General features: G+C 31.5%; 1 protein-coding gene across 2 annotated transcripts in view; it reads left to right on the top strand.

The window, feature by feature from the left end:
* LOC130453324 (DNA-dependent protein kinase catalytic subunit-like) overlaps positions 1 to 18,146 on the top strand; it is a 37,938-nt gene that overhangs the window by 6,436 nt on the left and 13,356 nt on the right. Inside the window, exons 7-19 of one of the 2 annotated variants that reach the window (XM_056792990.1) lie at positions 781 to 983; positions 1,038 to 2,908; positions 3,844 to 4,399; positions 4,972 to 5,242; positions 5,957 to 6,244; positions 6,297 to 6,478; positions 6,531 to 6,840; positions 6,895 to 7,062; positions 9,089 to 9,416; positions 9,466 to 9,876; positions 9,946 to 10,348; positions 10,416 to 10,786; positions 14,157 to 15,199. In XM_056792990.1, the coding sequence (XP_056648968.1) occupies positions 781 to 983; positions 1,038 to 2,908; positions 3,844 to 4,399; positions 4,972 to 5,242; positions 5,957 to 6,244; positions 6,297 to 6,478; positions 6,531 to 6,840; positions 6,895 to 7,062; positions 9,089 to 9,416; positions 9,466 to 9,876; positions 9,946 to 10,348; positions 10,416 to 10,786; positions 14,157 to 15,199 (6,405 nt within the window). The remainder of the gene's footprint in view (positions 1 to 780; positions 984 to 1,037; positions 2,909 to 3,843; positions 4,400 to 4,971; positions 5,243 to 5,956; positions 6,245 to 6,296; positions 6,479 to 6,530; positions 6,841 to 6,894; positions 7,063 to 9,088; positions 9,417 to 9,465; positions 9,877 to 9,945; positions 10,349 to 10,415; positions 10,787 to 14,156; positions 15,200 to 18,146) is intronic. The other variant, XM_056792991.1, reaches the window with a different exon arrangement.

Genomic DNA, 18,146 nt, shown 5'->3' on the forward strand with positions numbered 1-18,146 from the left:
TCATGTCAAAAATAAATCGATATCTCGAATAGTTTCGATAATATCGAATTATTTATACAAGCATGTCAAATTTTTTGTTGAATTTCTGGATTTTTTGACATATTAGTTGAAATTTTCGTGAATTTTCCTCAATTTACCGTCTATAATAATTTTTTTCCGAACAACTGATATCCTTTTCGAACTTTTCGTATCAAAAAACCCATTTCTACGCATATTTAGCAAAATCCGAATAGAACTTACTTTGTATGATCAAAAAAGGCTGTTGTATTTTTTCCCTCCCTGTATAATTCTTACAAATATGAATCTTGATGAATCTAACATGAAATGTCACTTAGATACACGTTTTCTCAATCGATTCATGTCAAAAATAAATCGATATCTCGAATGGTTTCGATAATATCGAATTATTTATACAAACATGTCAAATTTTTTGGTGAATTTCTGGATTTTTTGACATATTAGTTGAAAATACACTTTTATAACAAAACTAATGTGAAAAACCACGGAATATGTATTTTTTTCTCGAAAAATCATGTTAATTTCAAAATCAAATGTATAGTTTTAAGGAAAATTCAATTTTCCGTGTCAGAATGTCCCATATCAACTTCTTTATAAGTATTACAAACTTCTTAGTGGTATTTTTATAATTTCCTTGCTATATCCCGAATTTTTCCTAATAATTTCTTTACCTAATCAAACTATTCGTTTCAAAAGTCCCTACATATGAAATCTTATACATCATTTTGACATCCCTCGTAATTTATTTAAAAAATATTTTAGCCAAACCAATGAGCTCAGCCGGATTAGAAGATTTGAATGTCGTACTAAAAACGTTACTCAAACCGTTAATTATATTGAGCTGCGATATAGATCAAGTTGTACGACAAATTTTTGAGCCTCTATTTTTCCAATTGATCCACTGGTACACGTCCCCAATCCAATCTCGAAGTCTGCACACCAGCATCGTCATCGAAACCATGATGGTAATAAGACAGATTAGATAATAATTCAGCAACATAACCTCAAATATTTTCCAGGAAACTATAACCCATCCTACTAATTCAAATTTGAAAGATTTCTCCGGCAGATGCGTCAAAGAATTCGTCAAATGGACTCTAAAACACGAAAAACTCGATCCTCAAATCAACATCAAAGTTTTAGTCAAACAAATGAGGTTTTTTAGCAACCACCCGGATCCTGCTAAAAAATTAGGGGCTGCTTTGATATTTAACAATATATATAGAGAATTGAGGGAAATCGAGAAATTAGTTAGTATATTCTGGTTGGAAATACTTCATATATTTATACAGAGTTTAGATTCTGTTTGGGGTTACGAAGAAACTTCGGTTGTTGTACAAACTAAACGAGCTCTGGTACATCTACAAAGAGTTATTATAGAAAAACCTTCGATTTTTAGAAAGTTTGATAAGGAACGAAGGATCCCTAACGATTTAGAACAAGGATTGTTAATAAATCTCTCTAATTGGTTATTAAAACAAACAGCGAGTAGTAGTTTACATTGCAGATGTGTCAGTATGGAGATTTTTATAAATATAGCCCCATTATCTACTGGAAATAATCAAAATTTAAGACGTTTTATTGAGGAGAATGTCGATTATACTGTATCTAGTTTATACGATACACGATTAATTGAATTTAATTCCCTTAAAGGGGAATCCTATATTGACTGCGCCAGTTTATTCAAATATTTACGCCATTTTATATGCGCTTTGGATGGATATAAATTTATCGTTGCCAATAATTTAGAAAAAATAGATTTCGAACAAAGTATTTTTAAAGAGATACAATTTTTTTTACAAATTTTATTACCTGCTGATTTAATTACAACTTTAAATCTAATAGAAACGAAAACTTGGAATTTTTCTAATATGGAAAAAAATTTATTTATTTCCATGAAGGAAATTTGTGTTTCGACTTTACTAAAATTGATAAACGCTTTATTACACAACGAAATTTTATTTAAAAGTTCTAGTAACATTTGGACGAACGAAATTTGGTATTTTATTACAAATATCATACTTCAACCCCAAGGATTAAACAACAGGACAACTACAGATATACTAACAGTTATCCTTAATACGATACCTAATAAATTCCCTAATGAATTAGGGTTGAAAAAATGTATTGAAGATATTATAAAAAATTACCAATTCACCCCTATAAAATTAGATAGAAATGTGCCTTTGAAACAGAGGAATTTACTTAAAGGGGTGGTTTTAATCAACAACACGTCCATTGGGAAAACAATGGCGCTTAAAAAGCATATTACTAAACTACTTTTTATATTTTTGGAAAATTTATTAAAAGAAGAACAAGATGGAACTATTTTTATCAATAATTTACAAGATACTACTTATAATTACATACAGGGTGTGTTGAAATTTGTTATGGACGATGAAATTGTGTTCAATAGGATAATAGAAGTTTCGCATTCGATATTGAAGGTTCAAAGTATCGAAATGAGTTGTAAGATTAGTTTCGGTGTATATTTTTTAACAACGTTTAAAGAAAGCGTTATTCCAATTGTTGTTAATAATTTCGAAAAGTTTTTAGTACTTTCCCTTAAGCAAAATAACATAAATATCACCATGGAACTTATAATTTACATTTTAAGTTATGTTATCGAAGAAAAAGAATATAAGAAGTCGTATAATGATATAATTAATAATTTGTTGATGTTTTGGAACAACTTCGTTGATTATTTCAGTGGAAATGTAAAAATTGGGGTGGAATTTTTGAAAAAAATCGTTCAAATAACGGATACTACATCTCCTGATATTCAAAATTGGTTAATAGAATGTGTGATAAATGGTACAGGTAGTGACCATTTGGACATGTTCGATTTAATGGCGAAAATGATGGGTTTTGATCTAAATGAAAAACAGAGGTAATTAAATGTAATATTTGAAAAAAATAATATAGGGTGGTTCAATATTGTTGTGTAAAATGTTATTTAAAAGGTTAGATGGCCATTAAAATTGGTTTTAATTTGGTCAATTTAACTTTTGATATGAATAATTCATATTAAAATATCTATAGAATTAGCGGTACTAATTTTAAGTAGAAATATTAAATATATTGTTATTTGTTTCGATACAATTATATGGGCGAGAACTTTCACTAAATTAAAACTAAAACACCCCAATTTTAATGGACGTGTAGAGATTTTTTATAAATTTAGTCACCATTATCCAGTATATTTATTCAATTCTTTGGAATTTTGTTTATACACCTCATAATCACTAGAAAATAATTAATTTTGAAAAAAAAAAACAACGAAAATACAATAACAAATCTCTAATTAATATTGGACATTTGAACTACTTGTTTTGACAGTTGACATGTCTACCAATACCAAAAAACTAAATTTTCCTTCGTGGTTATGTTTTTAACTGATACCAAAGATTCATTTTATTTAAAAAAAAATTGACGCAAAAAATACAATTTTTAACCAGAAAATAGAATTTTTTCAAATACTTTTCTTTCCCCTTAATTTCGGAACTTTCAGAACAAACTTTCCATGTATTGAATTGCTGATATAAACGTATGATTGGGTACTAAAGACTAATAATAAATTTGAGACTTATCAAACTTTAACGATTAATGAACCACCCCCTATACTTCACAAACTTAAAAAAATTTCGAATTGTTGCTTAAAGAGTATAATTTTTGTTACGTTTACTGAAAAATATCATAACGGGCGGAGAAAAAAAGGAGTACATGACACCAATAACAAATTTGAAACTTTAACGGTTAATGAACCACCCTGTATATTTCCCTAACTGTATTATTATTCAAATTTTTATCGACATTTATTTTCAGCAACGCATTAAAAACATCTCTGATGGTCCTTAATGAAAAAATATATTCACAATCTAAGGATCACCAAATAATTGAGAATAATTTCAACAAACTAGTGACTTTCTTACCTGTAGTAAAATCGGATGTAATTTTCGAATACCTAACGGAAATATATATAACCAAAGCCAAAAACGTTGAAATATACAATTTGGTAGAAAAATTTACTAAACGTTTAGATAGCAGATTACAGAGTCTGTTTTTGGAAAGAATATACAAGAAAATTTCATCTTCTATCGAGCACAAGTACGAAATGGCTAAAGAAATTTTATCCCCTATGTTCGAAAATTGCGAACTTGAAGTTTTCGAACAATTTTTCGTTAATAACATTGAAAATATACTGAAAACTTTCCTTGAAAACGACCTATTAAATTGTACGATCAATTTTATTCTTGTGGAAATTTTATTTTTGAGAATACCAATTGGAACACCAGAGAGAATAACCTGTGCTATTTCTACGGCTTCCAAACAACCAAAATTGCTTCGTGTTTTATTGGAATTCGCCCTCAACGCGTTCCAGGTTAGTATTTTTTATTATTTACCGTTAGTAATTGAACTATTCCTATTTTAATGCCAACTTTATGAGAATATAATGTAGTTATTTATAATAATTTAGTTAATAATAACTTCTACTATTATTTTCATAAAATATTCACAAAAAATAACTGAAAACAGGATTTCAAGAAAGATTTTGGAAAAGTTACGGTGTCAGGTGGCTAAAGGTAAAGCTACAAGTATAAACTGTGAATATTTGAGAATGAAAGAAAGTTTTTACAGAATATTTCTAATAGTAGCACAAACTTTAGATAAACTGTAATAAGAGGAACCCCAAAGTGATAAAAGTTTTGTAGAAATTGTATTAATAATGTTTAGATTCCAACATATCAGAAAGAGTCTTGAAAATATAATGATAATAACTTTTATTTTTATATTAATGATGCCACAGGTAATTATTATATGAATGAAGAGCCCCTAGAGAAGTTAAGATTCGTTTAATCAATATCATGAATGTTTTCTAACACAGTTGATAAAACTCAGTTTTACTACCAATTTTCCATATAATCAATTAAAAGTCTTGTTTTCGATTTTCAGGTACCCAATAAAGATGAAATTACCAGAAAATATAAATGTCACGCTTATAACGCTTTAACTTCAATCATATGCAATTCGGTTAGAGAAAATGTTTATTATGAAAAACTCTTTGTTAGACGATCTAAATCTGATAATTTTGATATATTATGGCACGGTATAGTAAATACTGAAATCCAGTATGATTTTCCGAAAGATTTCGATTCGATACCGGTTCAAAAAAAGATTTTAGTCAATATTAGAGATGAACTTAGACGCAGCAGAAGCGAAACAGGTTAGTGTTAAATGAAATAATAACTTTACTGTTTATTTTAACTTTTAAAAGAAAAATATCATCAAACCTTTCTATATCTTCAATTCTCACTATTAGAAATTTTCTATTAGAGATAATTTATTTCCAGTATCATATTTTTGTTTTTAATGTTCGTCTTTGGTATGTTTTCAACTTTTTTAACTTGTCACTTTTTTGTTATGTAAAAAAGATTATCCAGTATATTTATATTTATTCAATTCTTTGGAATCTTGTTCAAGCACTTCCAAATTACGTGGTAATGATAAATTTTGAAAAAAAAAACAACAAAAATACAATAATAAATAATATTGGATATTTGAACTACTTGTTTTGACAGTTGACAATGTCAACTTGACATGTCTACCAATATCAAAAAACTAAATTTTCTATCCTGGTGTTTTTTTAACTTATTTTTTTCTATACGTACTAAAAGTTATCGAGTATATACACTCAATTATCTGGAATTTTCTTTATACGCTTCAAAATTACCAAGAAATAATGTATCGAAGAAGTGAAAATACGTTAATAATTAATAACATATAAGTAACATTAAACATTTGAACTATTTTTTTGACAATCTACCAATACGAAAAAACTAAATTTTCCTTTGCGGTTATAGTTGATTTATGAACCAAATAGTTTTTAATAAAATTTCACTGTCTAATTATATATAAGGTAAATTATTATTTTCGTCAGGTACGACGATAAAAAGTTTAAAATACATCGAGTCCCAAAGGCTTTTTAACAGTTCTTTAAGCGAAGACGTTACAAAATTTGATTTCACTAATAGTTTTATACGCGATGAAGCAAAATTAGGGGAGAGTGGAGCATTAAAAAGCGAAATATTTTTGGATACAACTGAAATCAATAGACACGAATGTATGAGTACGATTTGTAGCTTAATTCAACACATGCGCGCAAAAGGTATTTTTCAATTACCAACACAGGATGATGACGATGTAAAACTCCCTTCCTGGATGGAAGGTAACTTGAAAATTATTTATTTATTTGTTTTACAATTTTTTTCTTTCCTTAGGAATTAGATTGCTGCTTCTAAATAAAAACACACATAAAAATGTAAAAATTTTTCTAGTGAAAATTATCGATAATTCCTTGGAAATATTTTCCTTTTACGCAAAGTGGTTCTTGGAACCTCTTATACAATTCGTGGTGGAAAATTCCGCCGGTTGTACCATAAACTATTTCGTTTCCGACGTGGTAAATATAAAAAAAAAATCAAATCGAATCCTATCTAAACAGATATTTTTAGCTCGTTATTATATCACAGTGGGCGTCGGAAATAGCGAATCTTTCTGATAACGAATCTCGATTAGCTTCGAATCTGTTGGATTTTTTCGTTAAAAATTTGGAAAAGGATCGCCAGGACGTTTTCAAATACAACCTGGAACTACTCAAATTGATAGTGGAATCCTGGAAGCAGTACCTCGCGGTACCAACCGGTACAATACGGGAAATGTTCGACTCGGAACGACGTTCCGAGATTGCGGTTTACGTTGCTTCCGTTTTTTTGGTAAACGGCTTGCGGCCTTGGTCGATAGGGCGAGAACGCGAATTTTTAGGTAAATATCGACGGGAATTTTTTGTAAACGGTACCGATTCTTCTTCTTTCGCAGATTTGATGTTGAGAAAACTTAATTGCAATACTCGACACATTTATAGAGCTTGCGCCGAAACTTTGGGTTCTCTTTTGAGCGTTTTAGATTCTCCGGAATACGTGGAAAAAGTCGACGGGGTTTTGGGTAAGATGGCGGATTTGGAAAAGTACGTCGTTTGTCTTGAAGGTAAGTTCAGGGATTAATTAAAAATTTGTGACAATCGATTTTATATAAATCGATTATCTGTGAATCGATTTGTGATAAATCGTCTCTAGCAACTTATTGTAACAATAAATCGATTCTAAATATATCGATCAAATCTTATTAAATACATTTTATATCATTCGAATCTTACTAAATCGATTATATTTGAATCAAATCTACGTTAATATGAATAAATCGATTCTTTATCTATCGAATCTTAATATATCGATTCTATATGAAGCAAATCTTATTAAATCGATTATATTTGAATGAAATTTACGTTAATACGAATAAATCGAATTGTAAACTTTGAAAATCGATTCTATTTGAAACAAATCGTACAAAATCGATTCTATTTGAAACAAATCGTACAATATCGATTATATTTGAATGACATGTACACTAAAATTAATAAATCGATTCTAAATATGACGAATCCTAGTAAATCGATTCTATATATATCGATCAAATCTTATTAAATACATTTTATATCATTCGAATCTTACTAAATCGATTATATTTGAATGAAATCTACATTAATATGAATAAATCGATTCTTTATCTATCGAATCTTAATATATCGATTCTATATGAAGCAAATCTTATTAAATCGATTATATTTGAATGAAATTTACGTTAATACGAATAAATCGAATTCTAAACTTTGAAAATCGATTCTATTTGAATCAAATCTCACTAAATCGATTATATTTGAATCAAATCTACGTTAATACGAATAAATCGAATTCTAAACTTTGAAAATCGATTCTATTTGAAACAAATCGTACAAAATCGATTCTATTTGAAACAAATCGTACAATATCGATTATATTTGAATGACATGTACACTAAAATTAAAAAATCGATTCTAAATATGACGAATCCTAGTAAATCGATTCTATATATATCGATCAAATCTTATTAAATACATTTTATATCATTCGAATCCTACTAAATCGATTATATTTGAATCAAATCTACGTTAACACGAATAAATCGAATTTTAAACTTTGAAAATCGATTCTATTTGAATCAAATCTCACTAAATCGATTATATTTGAATGAAATTTACGTTAATACGAATAAATCGAATTCTAAAGTTTGAAAATCGATTCTATTTGAAACAAATCGTACAAAATCGATTCTATTTGAAACAAATCGTACAATATCGATTATATTTGAATGACATGTACACTAAAATTAATAAATCGATTCTAAATATGACGAATCCTAGTAAATCGATTCTATATATATCGATCAAATCTTATTAAATACATTTTATATCATTCGAATCCTACTAAATCGATTATATTTGAATCAAATCTACGTTAACACGAATAAATCGAATTTTAAACTTTGAAAATCGATTCTATTTGAATCGAATCTCACTAAATCGATTATATTTGAATCAAATCTACGTTAATACGAATAAATCGAATTCTAAACTTTGAAAATCGATTCTATTTGAATCAAATCTCACTAAATCGATTATATTTGAATCAAATCTACGTTAATATGAATAAATCGAATTGTAAACTTTGAAAATAGATTTTATTTGAATGAAATCTCATTAAATCGATTATATTTGAATGACATTTACGTTGATATGAATGAATCGAATTCTAAACTTTGAAAATCGATTCTATTTGAATCAAATTTCATTAAATCGATTATATTTGAATCAAATTTCATTAAATCGATTCTATTTGAATCAAATTTCATTAAATCGATTATATTCGAATCAAATCTTATTAAATCGATAATATTTGAATGACATCTACGTTAATATGAACGAATCGATTCCATATCTATCGAATCTTAGTAAATCGATTTGATAAATGTGGCATAAAGTGATGAACAACGGACGTTATTGGCAACAAGGGTTCGTTCCAATGTTGGATAGGACGCTGGTCAAAAAATCCACTTTCCGTGGAAGCGAAACAACCGTCGAACGACTCGCGCACTACGACCACACGGTGCGTCCAATCGTAATCGCATATTTTTTCAGGTATAGCTATAAAATACCCAACAATAGTCAACACGTTCCACGCGGCTCGTCTGATAAGTTCGTACAATCAAGTATTGCCGATCCAAAAGATCGTCCACTTAAAAATACTCTACAGACGGCTAGACACTTCCTTAGATATCCTGGAGGAAATGAGCGATTTCAAAATAGTCAATTGGCACGAACACATCGACGATTCCAATTTGGACATACAAATTTTAACTATGGAAATAATCAAAAAGTGTTTGAAGGTGTTCGCGACTTATCCGGACTTCGAGAAAGTTTCCGAGGCCCTGTCCAGGAATACCCACCACCCCAACTCCATTTTCAGGTAGTTTTCTCTCGATTCGATTCTCTTTATTTCAGTCGAATCGTTTCAGGGGTTGTATGTACGACGCGGCCATCGGAATTTACAATTTGAAAAAGGATACAACGGGCGCTTGTAAGCAAATTCTAATTTCCGGTTTGATCGATTCGAATTCGGACAATCGACAAAAGATAATCGATTTCTGGATGGATCCTTCCGTCCTACCGTCGACGGTCACCGATAGATTTTCTTTTCTGTTGTCGCAAATGTACAAATCTGATATAGAAGACAAACTGTTGGGTCTTTGTACGTACTTTCTGATCGGGCTTTTGGATACAAGCGAAAAGTACGATACGGAAATTTTCGAACACCCTTTAGAAGATTGCGATTTCGAGGAATACAAATTGCGGACCGATTGGAAGTTGCAGCATCCCTCGGTGGTACCGATGTTCGCCGAAACTTTGGATATCGGCGCTTTCGACAAGTAAATTACTTAACAATGTTTCAGTTGATTCGAATACAGGGCGCGCGATTTTTTTCTTTTTGTTTTTAGTGAATCGTCTGGCTCGGCCGATAGGGACGTTTTCGCTCTGCGTCGCACTCAAACGAATTTCGAATTCGCCGCCACGCAGTCGTTTCGACTACAGCAGATTTCGAAGTATACGGCGCCGGAAAGTAGTTTGGGCGTCGATGTCGAACCGCGATTCAAACATCCGAATGCTTTTGGTTTACATAAGGTCCAAAAGAGGAGGTTTTTGAAAGATAAAAGCGAAATATCGAGGTTGATGGCGCACCGCGAGACGAACAAGCGAATCGAGGAGGAAAAAGCGAGAAAAGAAAGCGATTCGGAAAGAGAAAGGAAGATTACTATTTACAGGAGTTACCGGAAAGGGGATTTCCCCGATATACAGATACCTCTGTCGGCGCTGTTGAAACCTTTACAGATATTGGCGTCGGTAAATAATTTTTTTCATTTATTATCATCCGTTTTCGATATTGTTCGCCATTTTTTTTTGTTTCCAGCACGACCAGGAAATTTCCAAAATTCTGTTTTTGGAAATATTCAAAGGGGTCGCTTCGAAAATCGAGAACAACCGATTTTTCTTAACGACCGTTTCGGACGGTATAAAAATTATCTTCAATACTTCCGTGCAATTTGATAGACACCTTTTTACCGCCCTATTGGATATATTGTTGAAAAACAAAGAAAAAATGTCGGTGGATCCTAAATTGTTGTCGTACGTAGCACTGGAAAGCGGTTTGGCGTCAACCGGAGCCCTGTTGATCGAAGAATACATAATTCACGACGTCGACGACATCGATGGACCTACCGCAAGCAAAAGAACTTTCAAAGAAGATAATAAAGATACGCTTTATTGGATTAAGTTGGCGGAGTAAGTGAACGTTGTAATCATAATTTGTTTTTTTCAAAATTAGTATCATTTTCTTGCCCAAATCCGCTCCTCCATTCCAAACGGGACATTTATCTATTTATCTGTACGTACTAGTGAAAAAAAAACATGTTTTTGGACGAGTTATGGTAAAAGTTGCTATTAATATTAGTGAAAAATGTACTGTCCCATAAACTGGAGTAGAAATGGCATTTTCGAACCAATATCGTTGATTTTCTATTGTCCTACTTGTAAAAAAATCAGCAGTATCGCTCCTCAAACATTAACTAAGAAGCTTTACTGTCTTATATGTATAAAAAGGAGCAAAGGCTTTTCTTTGTACTGTCCTACAAGCTTGAAAAGCGGAAAAAACATTCTAAAACTAACAAGGATTGTTTTTTTACTGTCCTACGTGTATAGAATGGAATAGTTTCATCGTTAAGAGAACAACGATGCCTTCCAACTGTCCTACATACATAAAAATAAGTAATGGCCTCACTTTATACTGTCCTACATACATAAAAAGCAATTTAGGTCTCCTTATTCACTGTTGTACGAACATAAAAGTCAAAAATATCATGCCAAAGCTAACAGGAATAATTTTATACTGTTCTACGTACATAAAAAGAAGTACAGTTATCTCTTTGTACTGTCCTAAAAACTTAAAAAGCAGAGAAATTATTCTAAAGCTAACAACGATGGTTTTTTACTGTCCTACATACATAAAAAGCAGTACAATTATCTCTTTATACTGTCCTACATATATAAAATGATATAGTATTATATTTGAGACAATAACGAAGGCTTTCTACTGTCCTACAATCATAAAAAGAAGTAATGGACTCACTTTATACTGTCCTACAAACTTAAAAAGCAGAAAAAATGTTCTAAAACTAACAACGATGGTTTTTTACTGTCCTACATACATAAAAAGAAGCACAGTAATCTCTTTGTACTGTCCTACAGATGTAAAATGATGTAGTATCATCTTTAAGACAATAGCAAAGGCTTTCTACTGTCCTACAATCATAAAAAGAAGTAATGGACTCACTTTATACTGTCCTACAAACTTAAAAAGCAGAAAAAATGTTCTAAAACTAACAACGATGGTTTTTTACTGTCCTACATACATAAAAAGGAGCACAGTAATCTCTTTGTACTGTCCTACAGATATAAAATGATGTAGTATCATCTTTAAGACAATATTAAAGGCTTTCTACTGTCCTACAATCATAAAAAGAAGTAATGGACTCACTTTATACTGTCCTACAAACTTATAAAGCAGAAAAAATGTTCTAAAACTAACAACGATGGTTTTTTACTGTCCTACATACATAAAAAGGAGCACAGTAATCTCTTTGTACTGTCCTACAGATGTAAAATGATGTAGTATCATCTTTAAGACAATAGCAAAGGCTTTCTACTGTCCTACAATCATAAAAAGAAGTAATGGACTCACTTTATACTGTCCTACAAACTTATAAAGCAGAAAAAATGTTCTAAAACTAACAACGATGGTTTTTTACTGTCCTACATACATAAAAAGGAGCACAGTAATCTCTTTGTACTGTCCTACAGATGTAAAATGATGTAGTATCATCTTTAAGACAATAGCAAAGGCTTTCTACTGTCCTACAATCATAAAAAGAAGTAATGGACTCACTTTATACTGTCCTACAAACTTAAAAAGCAGAAAAAATGTTCTAAAACTAACAACGATGGTTTTTTACTGTCCTACATACATAAAAAGGAGCACAGTAATCTCTTTGTACTGTCCTACAGATGTAAAATGATGTAGTATCATCTTTAAGACAATAGCAAAGGCTTTCTACTGTCCTACAATCATAAAAAGAAGTAATGGACTCACTTTATACTGTCCTACAAACTTAAAAAGCAGAAAAAATGTTCTAAAACTAACAACGATGGTTTTTTACTGTCCTACATACATAAAAAGGAGCACAGTAATCTCTTTGTACTGTCCTACAGATGTAAAATGATGTAGTATCATCTTTAAGACAATAGCAAAGGCTTTCTACTGTCCTACAATCATAAAAAGAAGTAATGGACTCACTTTATACTGTCCTACAAACTTATAAAGCAGAAAAAATGTTCTAAAACTAACAACGATGGTTTTTTACTGTCCTACATACATAAAAAGCAGCACAGTAATATCTTTGTACTGTCCTACAGATGTAAAATGATGTAGTATCATCTTTAAGACAATAGCGAAGGCTTTCAACTGTCCTACATTCATAAAAAGCAGTAAAGTAGTCTCTTTGTACTGTCCTACATATATAAAATGATGTATCATATTTGAGACAATAGCAAAGGCTTTCTACTGACCTACAATCATAAAAAGAAGTAATTGACTCACTTTATACTGTCCTACAAACTTAAAAACCAGAAAAAACATTCTAAAACTAACAACGATGGTTTTTTTTTGTCCTACATGAATAAAAAGTAGCACAGTAATCTCTTTGTACTGTCCTACAGATGTAAAATGATGTAGTATCATCTTTAAGACAATATAAAAGGCTTTCTACTGTCCTACATACATAAAAAGATGTCATGGCGTTACTTTGTTATGTCCTACAAACATGGAAAGTAGGAATAGTATTCCAAAACTAACAGATATGGTTTTTGGACTGTCCTACATACATAAAATGAAGTAATGACGTGAATTTGTACTGTTCTACGAATAGAAAAAGTAGAAATAATATTCCAAAGCTAACAGTGATAATTTTATACTGTTCTACACACATTGAAATCATAACAAAAAAAATCAATGTCAAAAGTAATTAGGGTTATTACCTCCAAATAACTATAGAATTTTTTGTTTTGGTGGTAGTCGTGTCAGTTGACAGGCGTGACAACTTTGTAAATAAAAATAGAAACACAAAAAATAAAAAAAAGAATCACAAGTATGTCAAATTTGGTGGATTTTGGTTTATCAAATTTTACGCTTTCGAATCCTTTAGAAACAAGGAACTGTGGAAACAAAAATCCACCAAAAAACAACAGTTACAAAGTTCATAACCTCTAAATAACGATAGCACTTATTTTCTAATTGACAGTTGACGGTTGACAAGCGTGTCAAACTTAATACTCCATAAATTACCAGAAATAATGAATTTTGAGTAAAAAATAATAAAAAAATCCATAACGAATATAAGAAAAATTCATCAAATTTCGTGAAACGTTGGATAATAGATTCTACACTAAAAAAAATGTCAATTGTACGAACATAACAAAAGAAATTAATAGGATTCATAACCTCCAAATAGAATTTGTTGACAGTTGTCATTTGACACCAATTACAGTGTACCAACCTATAAAAATTTAAATTTAGTTCCGCAAACTATTTTTTTTATAGGTTATATAAAGAATTGGAAGACTGGGACGTGGTGAAAGCGATTTTTTTAGAAAAAATGGACCGCAAGGAATCATTCCAAAAAGCCGTAACTTTCGAATCGAAATGTTTATACAGGGAAGCCTCGAATTTATATAAACAATTGATACACGAAGAAGAATCGCAAAATAAAAAAGATTTTTACTACGATTCGTATTTCAAGTGTTTCGCCAATTTGGGGGAATGGGGAGAAATCCCGAGGGCGATTAAATCGGTAGTGGATAACGAGAATACGTGGGACGGTTTGTGGAACGACGAATGGGCCAAACGGAAACTTCTGCCGTGGTACATAACCTCTCGAGTCAAAAACGAATTGTTCCGACGGAGTTCCGAGGTGGAATTTTTGGACGAATTGAACGGTTGCTTGAAGGATTCGAAAAAATTGGATTATCTGAACGGTCGCTTTGCCGAGGAGCTGTGCGCCCTGTGGTTGAGCGAAGGAGACATACCGACCGCCGATCGGTACTCGAAGACGTGTTCCAAGCACTTCTTGGCCAACTGGCAAATATTGAATCCGATGTTTCAGTCGCAGCGGTACCGAAATTTACTCGGATTACGAAACGTCGCGGAAATATCGGATTTCATCGATTTTTTCAATAATTTCACCGACGATATCGACGTTAAATTGAAAAGTTTCATCGGAAAATGGTCGAGTAGATCGAACGCACCGCGACCGCCTTCGGTGCTTCTGGCCGAAACTAAACTTCTATACAGGAAACAGTTCGTTGATATTCTGAAAGATAAATTGGGGAAAATCGAGGGGTTGGACGTCGAGGAAAACGTCCGTTTGTTGGATAAAACGAAAATTTCCATGGACATCGATTTGATCAATTACGCGGCGGACGCGGGCAATTTTTCTATGGCCAAAAAATACATGGGGCCTTATTTGCATCGAGATCATCCCAAATTGAACGAAGCCAAAGGGAGTATTTACGTTTTGAAGGGGAATATGGCGAACGACGTCGCGGATAAAATAAATTTTTTCCTCAAGGGCGTCGATACTTTTCGTAAGTGTGTTTATTCGATTTTTTTTTTGGCCCCGTTTTCCTCCACGCCTCTCCGGGTACATTCTGTCGATAATTCTTTCACTTTCCCTCGGTTCCTCGTTTGTTTTTCTTTTTCCCTTATCACTGTTTAATCTCCTTTCATCGATCATCCTCATTTTACTGATTTCCTTCTAATTCTTTGTTAAATTGTTTTTTGTTTGTCTCTGTCATCGTTTTTTACGACCAAGACGCCTTTTTACTCAATTTATTTGTTTGTTTCGTACTTTTCCCTTCCTTTTAATTCTTTCTTTGTATTATCTCCTTTCCTTTGTTTCCCTTCTTCTTATCGTTTTGTCTTCTCGTTTTCTTTCAGTTGATGTTTCAATTCATCTGTGGATAACTTCGTTCTACTCTTTTTTTTTCGTGAATTTTCATTTTTTCGCTTTTAAATTCTTTTTTTCCACCTAATTTCCATTATTTTATCTCCTTTCATTGTTTATTCTACTGATTTCCTTCTAATTCTTTGTTAAATTGTTTTTTGTTTGTCTTTGACATCGTTTTTTACGACCAAGACGCCTTTTTACTCAATTTATTTGTTTGTTTCGTACTTTTCCCTTCCTTTTAATTCTTTCTTTGTATTATCTCCTTTCCTTTGTTTCCCTTCTTCTTATCGTTTTGTCTTCTCGTTTTCTTTCAGTTGATGTTTCAATTCATCTGTGGATAACTTCGTTCTACTCTTTTTTTTTTTCATGAATTTTCATTTTTTTTCGCTTTTAAATTCTTTTTTTCCACCTAATTTCCATTATTTTATCTCCTTTCATTGTTTATTCTACTGATTTCCTTCTAATTCTTTGTTAAATTGTTTTTTGTTTGTCTTTGTCATCGTTTTTTACGACCAAGACGCCTTTTTACTCAATTTATTTGTTTGTTTCGTACTTTTCCCTTCCTTTTAATTCTTTCTTTGTATTATCTCCTTTCCTTTGTTTCCCTTCTTCTTATCGTTCTGTCTCGTCGTTTTCTTTTATATCATCTCTCAAATCATCCGAGGTTCCTTTAATTCTCGTTCTTTATCAATTACATTTTCCATTTGAATGAGTTTTTACTTTTGTTTCCTTTTTAATTCCCCTTTCAATTATTTCACACGCGTTTTCGTTGTTTATTTCACTCATTTTTTTTGTTATTCTTCGTTCATCTGTTTTATGTTTCTCTCTATCGTTGTTATTTGTGATGAGAACGCCTAAATTTTCGTTTCTTTCCTACCTTTTTCTTCTTTTTGTATTCTATTATCCCATTTCCCTCGCCTCCTTCGTTCTGTTTATTTGTTTTCTTGTAATACAGATCTCAATTTACCTTTATCCTCGTTGTTCAAGGTACAATCTTCTTCTTTCCTTCCACCATCTCATTTCCACTGTTTTTTGCTTTTTATAAATATATTTGTCTTGTTTTATCGTCCAATCTATTCAACGTCTTGCAACACAGCCCTAAATTCTTCTTATATTCATTTATCTCACTTCCTGCTTGTGTTTTATGCTTTTTTCTTCCTTTTCACCCCCTCATAACCATCGTTTTACTTCCTTTTATTGTTTTATCTATTCGTTTCCTCACAATTTATCGCCCAATTCTCTTCAGATTCTCTTTATTCTTTTCGTTCGTGTTATAATTCATTTTGGCTTTAATTCTCGTTCGTCTTTTGCTCTTTTCTTCCTTTTCGCCCCCTCATAACCATCGTTTTACTTCCTTTTATTGTTTTATCTATTCGTTTCCTCACAATTTATCGCCCGATTCTCTTCAGATTCTCTTTATTCTTTTCGTTCGTGTTATAATTCATTTTGGCTTCAATTCTCGTTTATTTTTTGCTCTTTTCTTCCTTTTCACCCCCTCATAACCATCGTTTTACTCTATTTTATTGTTTTATCTATTCGTTTCCTCAAAATTTATCGCCCAATTCTCTTTATTCTTTTCGTTCGTGTTATAATTCATTTTGGCTTTAATTCTCGTTCGTCTTTTGCTCTTTTCTTCCTTTTCACCCCCTCATAACCATCGTTTTACTTCCTTTTATTGTTTTATCTATTCGTTTCCTCATAATTTATCGCCCAATTCTCTTCAAATTCTCTTTATTCTTTTCGTTCGTGTTTTAATTCATTTTCGCTTTAATTCTCGTTTGTTTTTTGCTTTTTTCTTCCTTTTCGCCCCCTCATAACCATCGTTTAACTTCCTTTTATTGTTTTATCTATTCGTTTCCTCACAATTTATCGCCCAATTCTCTTCAGATTCTCTTTATCGTTTTCGTTCGTGTTTTAATTCATTTTCGCTTTAATTCTCGTTTGTTTTTTGTTCTTTTCTTCCTTTTCACCCCCTCATAACTATCGATTTACTTCCTTTTATTGTTTTATCTATTCGTTTCCTCACAATTTATCGTCCAATTCTCTTCAGATTCTCTTTGTTCTTTTCGTTCGTGTTTTAATTCATTTTCGCTTTAATTCTCGTTTGTTTTTTGCTTTTTCTTCCTTTTCGCTCCCTCATAACCATCGTTTTACTTCCTTTTATTGTTTTATCTATTCGTTTCCTCATAATTTATCGCCCAATTCTCTTCAAATTCTCTTTATTCTTTTCGTTCGTGTTTTAATTCATTTTCGCTTTAATTCTCGTTTGTTTTTTGCTTTTTTCTTCCTTTTCGCCCCCTCATAACCATCGTTTAACTTCCTTTTATTGTTTTATCTATTCGTTTCCTCATAATTTATCGCCCAATTCTCTTCAAATTCTCTTTATTCTTTTCGTTCGTGTTTTAATTCATTTTCGCTTTAATTCTCGTTTGTTTTTTGCTTTTTTCTTCCTTTTCGCCCCCTCATAACCATCGTTTAACTTCCTTTTATTGTTTTATCTATTCGTTTCCTCACAATTTATCGCCCAATTCTCTTCAGATTCTCTTTATCGTTTTCGTTCGTGTTTTAATTCATTTTCGCTTTAA

This window comes from Diorhabda sublineata, chromosome 2 (genome assembly GCF_026230105.1).
Source record: "Diorhabda sublineata isolate icDioSubl1.1 chromosome 2, icDioSubl1.1, whole genome shotgun sequence".
Lineage (NCBI taxonomy): Eukaryota > Metazoa > Arthropoda > Insecta > Coleoptera > Chrysomelidae > Diorhabda > Diorhabda sublineata.